Genomic DNA, 11,875 nt, shown 5'->3' on the forward strand with positions numbered 1-11,875 from the left:
CACTTATCACAATATTCTGTGGATCTATATTAAAAAACCTTGTTAAACTTTGTGACATATTTCCATTCTGTGGAGTTCAGGCGCGAACGAACACCCCATAATTTTATTATACATATTTCTTCAAACATAATTATCAAAGTATACTTATGCAGATAGATATGAAAAGTCTTTATTAAAGTTTGTGCCTATTTCCATTCTATGGAGGCCAGGCACGAACGCAGACCCCACAACTTTATTATACCATCCCTATTTAAGTTAAAACATACTTATCAAAGTATTATAATTTACATCTATATCAAAAACACTTGTAAACGTTTTTTTTTTAATTTTTAATTTTTTTATTTCCATATTTTGTGGACCAGGCGCGAATGCAGACCCCACAATTTTAATGAACCACCGTTCTGCCAGATCAAACATACCAATTCCTGTGTCTCGATACATCTTCTATAATTATACGTGATCAGTTTTCTATAATGGTCAACCATATAGGAGCCTATTCGTGACCAGACACACACACACACACACACACAAACGTTCAGCTTTATATTATAGATATATGTCTTATTTATGTAGTTTTTGTTGTTGATTTTTTTAACGATATTAAGGTTAACGTCTCCGCCTCGGATATCCAGTGTTTTTCTTAGAAAGTCGCCCATTTTTTATTTGGACGTATTTTTTAATTTATTTATTTATTATTTTTAAAAACAGTAATTTACGGTCACGTGTGTTTCGGAGCCCTACTCCTCTTTAGTGTAGCTTGACTGTTGTTGGGATTTGAACCCCGGACCTTATGTATTTCAGTCCAGCGCCCTAACCCATTATGCTATGATGCCATAGACAATTTACTGTTTAGTTTTTATCGTTTATCTGTTTACGTAGTTTTTGTTGTTGATTTTTTAAACGATATTAAGATTAACGTCTCCGCCCCGGAGATCCGGTGTTTTTCTTAGAAAGTCACCCATTTTTTATTTGGACGTATTTATTTAGTCTTATTTATAGTATTCCGAATTTTACTGGGTTTACATAATTGAAAATTCAGTAATCGTTCATATACTAATAATTTAAGCTGAAAAGAGATAACTTAAACTGTAAGCTACAAAATTATGATATTTCACAAGTGAGCATTCATATATTGTTTTAACAAAAATCAAGACATCAAAGAATGGATTGATAGCAACAAAAAGTGTATTCCATCGTTAGTTACAATTGTTTCAAGACTATTCGTACAAATTCAAATATTATGTCGTTTGAAAATTTTCACAAAAACAGCCTTTCGTCAGACTTATTGAATAAAAAACACTTTAACAATAAGGGAAACCATATTTTCGCTTGTTTTCTTTTCCTTATAAGGGAAATGGTTCCCATAATGTTTTATTGTTAAAGTGTTTTTTATTCAATAAGTCTGACGAAAGGCTGTTTATTTTTTTTTTAATTTTCAAACGACATAATGTTTGAATTTGTCCGAATAGTCTTGAAACAATTGTAACTAACGATGAAATACACTATTTATTGGAATCAATCTATTCCTTGATGTCTTGGTTTTTGTTAAAACTATATATATATATATATATATATATATATATATATATATATATATCTGGGAGTAAGGCAGATGTATCTTTTAATTCTTCGCCTTTTGAAAATCGTAATAATCGTCAAAGCATTCATTTGGATGTTGCTTGTAGCTTATAAACGCATGTATAAGCTACAATCAACATCCAAATGAATGCTTTGACGATAATTACGATTTTCAAAAGGCGAAGAATTAAAAGATACATCTGCCTTACTTAAAAATGCTAGGTTTATTTATGGTGTCTTTTACATATATTAAAAAAAAACACCCAATATTTTTGCTGATGAGGAGACTTTGTTTAAAAAAAACTATATGTCAAAATTATTGTCCGTGGCTTAATGTCTATCACAATAAAAACATTGTTTTCCGAAACAATCGTACAAATTATTGACTTTGTTGTTGTTCCTTCTTATGAAACAGATTTTTAATTTTTTAATTCTAATTTGAATTTTAAAATGTCAATCACATTACTAAATACATAGAGAGAGAAAGAGAGAGAGAGAGAGATTCAGCCACTCTGATAAGTTGTAGATGACGAAACACATGTCAATGGATAACCATATTTTAAAAATAATATATATGCCGCTCCCTATGTGATATATATTTACAGGCATATGTTTCATCACCACTATGACTCATCAGCGTGGTTAGAACCAGCAAGATTATAAACTGGGAGTCATCATGCTCCTGGGAAAATTAATTATTACCTATGCCAAAACGAAAGTCCACAAAAAAAGCAGCATTATACATAACAAAGTGTCGATTGTAATTCCAATATTAGCTTTATAACAAGTTCACTGTATTCGCACGATTGACATCATTTTGAGATTGTTACCATTGTGATACTCACGTAGATTTATCACACAGCTGGAGAATTGCTTATTTGTATACAATCGGATTTCTCTGTGTGACTCGTGAAAGATTCAAGATTATCTTTTCTACAGGATTACATCAAAATTTCAAGAACTTTAGGCATAAGATTTAAATTTCATCAAAAAATTTTTTTTGTTTTTTTTTACATAGGAGTCACCACATATCGAGGCCCATAGGCCACTCGAGGATAAGGGTTAAAGGGTGTACAGTATCAGAATAATAGTAATCGTTAGTAGTGGAGATTCAGTAAATTTGTTAACTTAAGTGGAACGGCTCATCAAGAACTTGTTTACATTGGACTTGAAGACGGCCATATTGTAGTCAGCTGAAAAGCAGGTAAATGGAAAACAGTTCCACGGGTGTGCCGTTGTAAGAAAGAAACTTTGTTCATGGAAGCTACGTTTAGGTTTAGGCCCTGATAAAGAGTAGGGGAAATTATTGATAGTGTTTTCAGCTATACAAGTGTTTATCATGAAAGTTTGGCGAGGGGGACCATAGATTGGAGCTCGGACGAGCTATAAAAATAAGGATAAAGCAGAGACATGCTCGCAACGTCTCTTCTGTGAGAAAGATGTTGCAAGGAAGAGAAAAGGGCATCCCCTACTAGGCAACGAAGTCTATGACATATTTGAAGTTTTAAGGGGAATTCGGACCCTATGATCCCCTTACATTGCATTTAGAGATTCATAACCACTTTCATTGTTTTCTACAGATGATTTTACATATGAAAACACTTTTAGTTTTCATGTAGACTCTCATACTTTTTTCGGTAAGGAACACATGCACATATTGACATTTATATATAGACTAGTCTAGAGGGGGGTTTGCCCAATCGTAAAATACGCTTAAATATGATATTTTAATTTTTCCAGATTTCGTAGATATTATTATACAGTCGTGATTTCAAATATAAAAAAGCATTTGGGTGCCATCAGTTAGAATCGAAACTGTAGCATTCAGAGCTGGTGACGTTACCACTGTACCAACGTGACACTCATATTAACTGATTAAAAATTAAAAATAAACTAAGATGAATGTGTAAAATGTTTAACGAATTTTTCAACTTTGATCCAATTTTTATCCCTTAAAAACAATTTTAACCGGCAAAAGACCCATAAAAGAACGGCTCATAAAAAATCCAATCATTTGAGGCCTCTAGTGTCGCTCTGCGACTTTTAGTTTCGGAGGAGATAGAGTTTGAAAATATGGAGACAGGCAGACGTATAGCGTTTATGTATTAGACCAGCAAGAGAATCCGACGTTGCTTGGGATTGACTATGTACTTTTCCACGATACTCATAACACCAAATTACTTTGATTGTACTGCCTCCCTTACCCTACTGTCTTGCTCCTTAATAGTCGGAAGAAGCTAAAATGTTGAAAAACTCTCTCATATTCAAAATATACATATTTGGAATTTTAAGTGCATTCGGTCTCAATAGGTCACTTGAAGGTAGGGGCACACAGATATTCGACACATAGACGGTTACATAGATATTCAGCACCACTTTCATTGTCTTCTCCAGAACATTTTATTCGTCCAATTGTCTGTCTGTCTCCATATTTTCAAACTCTATCTCTTCCGAAACTAAAAGTCGCAGAGCAGTGCTAGGAGCCTCAAATGATTGGATTTTTTATGGACCGTTCTTTTATCAGTCTTTAATCAGTAAAAATAGTTTTTAAGAGGTCAAAAATCGATCAAAATTGAAAAAATTATCATACATTTTGTACATTCATCTTAGTTTATTTTTAATCAGTTCATATGCGTGTCACGTTGGTATAGTGGTAACGTCACCTGCTTTGAATGCTACATTTTTGCTTTTGGTTTCGATTCTAGCTGATGGCACCCAAATACGTTTTTTTTTTTTACTTTTAAATCACGACTCTATAATAATATAGACGAAATTTGGACAAATTAAAACATCATATTTAAGCGTATTGTACGACCAGCCAAAGCTGGGTGCCCCTCTCCAGCTAGTAGGATATATTTGAAATTTTACTAGGAATTCACTTAGATATTTGGAAACACTTCTATTGTCTTTACCGGCAAATTTTACATAAGAATAGACTTTTAGATTTTATGTAGATTCTCTAACCTTTCTTTCTGTTGAGAACATACAAACATCAGACATATACACATACATTTAGTTTTTTTATATATAGATTCTTATGCAAAGATGTAATGATTATAAGCAGATTGAAATTAAACCAATGAATATGAAAGTGAAATGAGGTTTCGGTTTCTTTCTTTTATTTATTACTAGCGTGTGTGGGGGGGGCGACCTTGCTGGGTCATAAAATATGCTTATATATATTTGAATTCATGCAAATTTCGTATTTATTATTACAGAACCAATTCTCTATTTGACCTAATATATAGTACTGATTTCAAAAGTTAAAAAAAAAATAAATGACTTGTTGCCATCAGCTAGAATCGAAACCAAAACATTTAGCACTTCAGATGCCTTCCCTTATTTAGCACTCCAGCCGTGTTCTCTACTGTTTGAACTAATCGAACAGATAATAGATAAGAAAGTTATAAAATGAAATCACTTCAAGCCATGATTGAATTTGCGCATGCGTAAAATTATTAAAATATGTCAGCAGAACATTTTGCATTTTAACTTGTCTACATAGTTATTCATCCATCCAAACAAAGATTTTACTCGTTATAATCCATCCTTGGTATATGATTACTATTTCCTGTTTATTTCAGTGTTATGTAACCAGTAGTTTAAGAGTTTATTGGTTAAACACAGACACGCACATACATCTACTGTTTTATTTATATAGATAAATACATTTTTGCTTTTTTTATAATCACAAATCTTGTTCACAATGAGGCTGGATGACATAATATTTCGAGAAAAATCCCCTTTTCAAATGTGGGTTTGAACTCTGCTTTTAAAACGTGTAAAAGATATCCATTAAGATGAACACAGCTGGGAATAAATTTAGAATTCAATAATTTAATAATCGTTTTAGTTGTTTTGCTTGCTTTTCTTTTTTGTTCGTATTATTGTTATTATTTATTTTTTCATAATTTATTCATTGTATATTATTTATTTGTTTGTGTATTTATGTAATGATTTATTTTTGATAAATTAAATTACTTTAATGCCAACTTCTTATTTATATAGCGAGATTAGCCGTAAATTTTGAAATAAAATACTTCCAAAACAAATTTAAACAAAATTAATTGATTATCAACCTTCTAATAAACTTTTTATTTCTTCTTGTGTCTTTCTCAAGAACTTATCATACGTTATCCGAAATTAATTGCCTGCTCTAGTTGGGGACCCACCGCAATGACTGAGCCCAAAATATATTGTAGTCTCCATTGCACTGTGCAGTACCTACTGTTGGTTTTATAAAATTATTCTTATATATAATGGCTTGAATTAATGTTTATAATACAAAAGAATGATTCCGTTGTACTCTAAACGGAAATATTCATTTCGAACGCGCCCCTGTTATATCAAAGAACCTACTTTTGATTTTATATGCATGACCTTACTGCTTGTGCGGTAATAAAACTTCTCAAATGTACTTATGATGTTAAACTGTAAAAGGCGTTAACTTTAGTCCAAATCGCTTGTTCCTTCTTTCATTTGGATTTTTTCGATTATCGATTTTCGATACTTATCGAAGACATTCCAATACAAAGAACGCTGCCAAGAACATCGGTCCAGCCGTTTAGGAGTCCATAGGGAAGGAACTAATAGAGACACACACAAAGTTCCCTTTATGTAATAGTAGGGATAGAAATTAAATTATGAAACAAAATTCTTCAAAACAAATTTAAACAAAATTTTCTAATAAATATTTTCTTTTCTTTTTTTTCTTTTTTTTTTTTTTGTCAAGAACTCATCGTACGTTATCCGAAACTAAACGGACGAGGGTACATTGCTTTTCCAGTCCTACGGGATGCTTACAAAGAGTTCCACATCTACCTGGAAATCAAGCCAGAATCTCCTGACGGTCTTTTACTGTTCAGCTCTGAAAAGCAAAATGCAAGAGGCGATTTCTTTTCCGTGGCACTTGTCAATGGAAAAGTTGAATTCAGGTAAGTTTTCATTTGCTTGCCTCCCCACGAGGATCAAATAACTTCAACTTGCCAACGTATTTTTGTACACGTTATTAATCAATCCAAACAAAGATTTTACTCATTATAAACCATCCTTGGTGTATGATTAGTATTTCCTGTTAAGTTCAATGTTATGTGACCGTTTCCTTATCATGTTTCTGAATTTTTGAGATAAGGATTCATTATTTGGATTATTTGGATTCTTCGAACTACTATTTTCTTCTTGAGTGTCATTTTCAAAACGTTTCAGTCCATGTAAACTCCGAATTTCTTCAGGTGTACCTAGTCGAACAACAAAATGTTTCTGTCAAACTCAGGAATTTGGACGGAATTTCAAATAGAATCCTTTATTTACTTCATGGGAATAGCATGTTCTCATTCCATCAGCCATGACTAGATAAAGATCCTAAATAATTTGCAATTGTATTTTTCGGTTGCCCACACTGAGAATTGAACCTTTAATCTTCAGGAAAATATCACTTTTACAATTGATTTTTCCAAGTACTCTAACCACTGCGCCACAGGACCTTGAAGAAGGCAGGAGGGTACATCGGCAGAAACTTTGTGAAAATGACACTCAAGATGAGAACATTAATCCAAAGAATTCAAATAATGCAAAAATTTTCTTTAGTCTTAAAGAATTTCGTTTTCACTGACCGAGGATAGAATAGACTAAGTGTCATATCAGAACAGATGCTACACTTTCTTCCTAAGCAAAAGACAAAGAAAATATTAATCCCTCTAGCACAGTGTGATGATGTAAGAAGGATCGGAAAGTGGGTTTTGAAAAGCCAACATCGGAGAGGAAGAGTACTCTGGTCAGCAAAAAATGCCTAGGCAGCCCATTGGCATTCACCAAGCGATTAGCAATAAACTAACACCTTCTGAGGTCCTGGATATGACCTTAAACTATATCCAGTGGTGGAGCCACACTTTAATTGCCATTGCTCCCAGGTCCACTCTGACCCGGACTGGTAGTACCTGTTAGGGTCCCAACTATGGGTTAAATAGAAACCCACTTAAAAAAAAAGAAAAAAATATAATCTATTAAAGAATTGTTCTTCAAAATCACTGGATTCGTCATTAAATAACCTGAAAAGGGTTGATATGCCATAAAACAAAAACAACCAATCAACTAACACCTTCTGAAAGAGAGAAGGCAAAGCATCAGAGGGTGGACCACCTAGAACTACACAGGACCAAAGCCATACGTCAATCGACAGGGAATAGGCCACTTCAAAGATGGCCTAAACACTATCTGACGTCAAAAAGATCAAGGAAACATTCAGGTAAGTTCATGAAAAAATGTTAAGGTTACATATCTTATTTATCTCTTGATATCGAGGTTAGACACAAAGTCAGGTGAAAACCAGTGCACGCTTGTCTAAAAAAAATGCCTAAGTAGCCTCGTTGGAATTCAATATGTCTACCTCAGGCGAATAAACAATAAACTAACCTTTTCTCAAAGATAGAAAGGTAAAACGTGGAAAAGCGGACCTCCTGTTGGCCAGAGTTGACCATAAAGTAGCATTCCAGTCATATGGAACATCAACATCTGTGGTTGTAGGGACTGATGGAGGAGTAACAGTCTCTGCAGTGAAGGTCACATCTGTGTTCAGTCCGTCGGGTTCACTGCAGCTTTGCTTTCTTTGGGTCTGCCTCTTTGTGGCGATTTGTGTCAGCTTCTGCTTCCCAGACTTGAGGTGTCCTCGACTGAGCTTCAATCTATGATCTCACTCTGTAAAACATTCACAGCAAAAACTCGTCTGACTACAACCACCGTCAATTGTTTCCCTTTCGTTCTCCCTCTACCTAAATTTAAACGAAACTTTCATGAGCAAAGTTTCTTTCTTAGAACTGCCAGTCTGTAGAGTAAAATAGTGCAAGGGTACTTCTCAGCTGACTATAACATGGTCGTTTTCAAGTCCAATGTAAACAAATTCTTGCTGAATCGTCTTCTTAAATCATCGAATTCTGCTTAATCATCATTATCAGTCATCAGCGTGTCAGCTCACTGTCCAACTAACATTAACGTCTATCCTTAAGTGACTTTTGGGTCTTGATAAATGATCGCAGCTTAATATAAAATTTTAAAAAATGAAAGGTTCCTTCTATGTAAATCGGTTGTCTACTAGGCTCTCCTAGTATTCTGTGTTGATGCCCACAGCTTCACAACATCCTAGTACTGCACTGTGGTTATTTAATGGCTTTCCTGCAGGAGCTTGTTCTCCATACAACAGACCTTTGGGGATACAGCCAATTGACACAGGATTGATATGACCCAAGTATATATAGCCTAAGTAGTGTCAACATGCTAGTCAGACCTGCTCGAGACAGGACCTCAGTGTTGGCCGCCTAGAACTGAACAGAATTATACTACAGTCTAATAGAAGTAAGGTGACTGTTAGACTGATTGTCAAGGACGTATCTTCAAATGACATGAAAAATGCATACTAAAGATATGCCAGAAAAGTTTTCTGACATTTTACTTTATGTCTTATATTTATTTCCTGTGATTATCTTAATGGCTTTATTTAGATTCCCCACACGTGGACTATGTTGTTTAGTTAGTATCTATATTTGAACTCCCCATCAACTGTCCGGCCATGCCTGGAGTCTACCTACAAAATCTATGCTGGTGCACTAGCTTCGCCCCCCTTAGACATAAATAAATCTGGTCATCTTCATATCTTATGAATCCGAAGATTCTATTGTTGGTGTTGGTTTCCCCGATATTTTTCTAGTCAGAATTCTTCATTGGGGATTACAGAAGGGACCACAGGATGTTTGCCAACATCCTAAATGAAAGTTATTTTTGTGGAACTAACTGGATTTGTACTTGGAACACCAAGGTTGTTAGTCGATGTCGTTAACCACTTGATAACTATCACCTTTTGACACTGTTTGCAAAGCTCCAGCCCCTGTCACATCACCACAGTGTTGCATACGTATGCTTGCTTTACAAGTATTTCCATCAGATGCACTCAAATGAATTTACTGCACTTGTACTTGCACCTCCTCGATATAAATACCTCTTGATGAGCAGAAAACTCATGCCCCTTCACTGTAAAACTCTTTATATCCCGGACGGTTTCTTATTCTAATAACCACTTTTCTCAGATCTCTAACCTTTGGAATTTTCTCCTTGCTCCTTGTTTCCTAACCGTACCAGCATGCAGAAATTTATATGTAAAGGGAACAAAAATTGTGCTACACAACTCCCCACATAGATTGCCCCCAGTATAAATCTGGTCACTAATCCTATTATAGTAGTATAGTATGACTCGGTCCTGGGTATGACCTTAAAAGATATCCAGTGATGAGGGCCCCATTTGGGGTTTGTGGGGGAGTTGTCCCTTAGTTACTATTGCTTCCAGGTCCACTTTAGTTTGGAGCAGTAATACCTGTAAGGGCATCTGGTGCTACCAGATCTGGTTGTCTGAAAATAATGGCTTTCTGACCAAAATTGCACCAAACATTGATGTTATTGATTTTATCCTTTCCCTTCGTAAAACTCAATCACGTTCTGCAAAGTTAAAAAACAAAAAACAACAAACTTTTTCTATAAAACGATCCAAGCAAACGCCATGAATAAATATTTGAAGATATAAAGAACTTGAAAAATAAAAATTTTCTTCCAAAATTACTGGATTTGGCATTAAATAACCCAAAAACATTTAATAAAAGAACCAATCTTTATGCCTTGTTGTTCCATATATTCATGTATTAGCAGCATTCTCTCTAGATGGTTGAACCGACTTCCCACAAAGGAGGAAGTGTCTAGGGAATATCAAATTCACAAGCGGTCTCCAGTCGTATGTATATCCTGGTGAGGAAAGATGATGACGTTAGGGTTTTGCAGTTTTGCAGGGAGGTGTCGACTTACTCCTAAATACACTGCCTGGTACTCTCAAATAATCCCCATCTGTTACTGAATAGGCTCAATGTTGCTTAACTTCAGTGATCTAATGAGGCCATACCAAAGTTGCATTCACCTTAGGCATGTTGAACAAGCTTTGCAGACAGACGCCACACTAGATGATCTGAAAATCACCCCTTCTCAGGTGCATGATATCATAAAAACCTAGACACCTCAAAAGCATGTAGACACAATCTCATTCTGGCTGTGCTATTAAAAAAATGCTCCACTGAGGTTGCTCCAGTCCTCTCCAAACTTTATAACAAATGCCTGAACGAATCTTGCTTTCCTGACTGCTGGAAAACTGTTTCTGTACTACTAGTTTACAAGAATTCTAGCAAAAGAACTTAGCCATTAAATTATCGCCCCATTAGCCTCCTCCCGCTTTTCACCAAAATATTTGAGTCCATAATTAACCAAGCTCTAGTCCATCACCTTACAACTGCGAAACTAACCGTCCAACAATATAGATTTAGGCAATCTGCTGTAGGACAGGCTTGCCTAAATCCATATTGTTGGTCGGTCAGAAGTTTAGCAGCTGTAAGGTGATGAACTAGAGCTTGATTAACTGTAATCTGTGAATGTATATACCATACACTAGACAAAGCAGGGGAGGGTAAAGCGGTAGCCCTAGATATATCTAAGAGTTTTGACAGAGTATGGCACGATGGTTTTCTCAGGAAAATCAGATCTTACGGTATCACTGGACAAATACTTAACATAATTAAATCCTTCTTAAATAAGAGAAGAATCCAAGTTGTCCTCGACAGTCGTACATCTAAACAATGTGATATAAATGCAGGAGTACCTAAGGGGTCTCTCCTTAGACCTTTATTATTCCTAATATTCATAAATGACCTCTCTGATAAAACTGTCTCTGAGATGGGTATATTTGCTGATGACACCACCCATATCTAAGGAAATGGCAGAAACACTAGAGGATGACCTCCATTCTGTAGTGAAATGGGGACAAAAATGAATGGTCACATTCAATGCTGCCAAGACTAAACTTGTTTCCTTCAATAATTACAAGAAACCTTTTCAACCACCAGTAGCTATGGCTAAAGATACATTATCTGAAAGTACTCCTTTTAAACTCCTCGGCTTAACGTTCGCAAAGAAAATTAGTTTGAGCAGATGCATTGAGAGCATTGCCAAGGTTGCTGCGAGGAAAGTGGGCTCTCTATACCATGCTAGAAAGTTACTTACACCTGAAAGTATCCTGTACGTCTGCAAGGCCACATTCGCCCATGCCAATACTATGGAGCATTGTTGTCACATTTGGGGTGGTGCATCTGCTACTAGTCTCTCAGTCCTGGACAGGATTCAAAAGAGAATCGTCAACCTGATACGTCCTGAACTGTCATCTAAGCTTCAACCTCTGTCTCATCAACAAAATGTTGCATCCTTCTGCCTGTTCTAC

The 11,875-nt window shown here is 35.3% G+C and overlaps 1 protein-coding gene across 2 annotated transcripts in view; it reads left to right on the forward strand.

Annotated features, from left to right (window-relative positions):
• The window catches only part of LOC145299527 (pikachurin-like), a 748,579-nt gene that overhangs the window by 623,566 nt on the left and 113,138 nt on the right, over positions 1 to 11,875 (forward strand). For both annotated transcript variants that reach the window (XM_080144411.1, XM_080144412.1), the window contains exon 4: positions 6,311 to 6,512. In XM_080144411.1, the coding sequence (XP_080000537.1) occupies positions 6,311 to 6,512 (202 nt within the window). The remainder of the gene's footprint in view (positions 1 to 6,310; positions 6,513 to 11,875) is intronic.

This window comes from Euprymna scolopes, chromosome 2, assembly GCF_053919585.1.
Source record: "Euprymna scolopes isolate OS-2025 chromosome 2, ASM5391958v1, whole genome shotgun sequence".
Lineage (NCBI taxonomy): Eukaryota > Metazoa > Mollusca > Cephalopoda > Sepiida > Sepiolidae > Euprymna > Euprymna scolopes.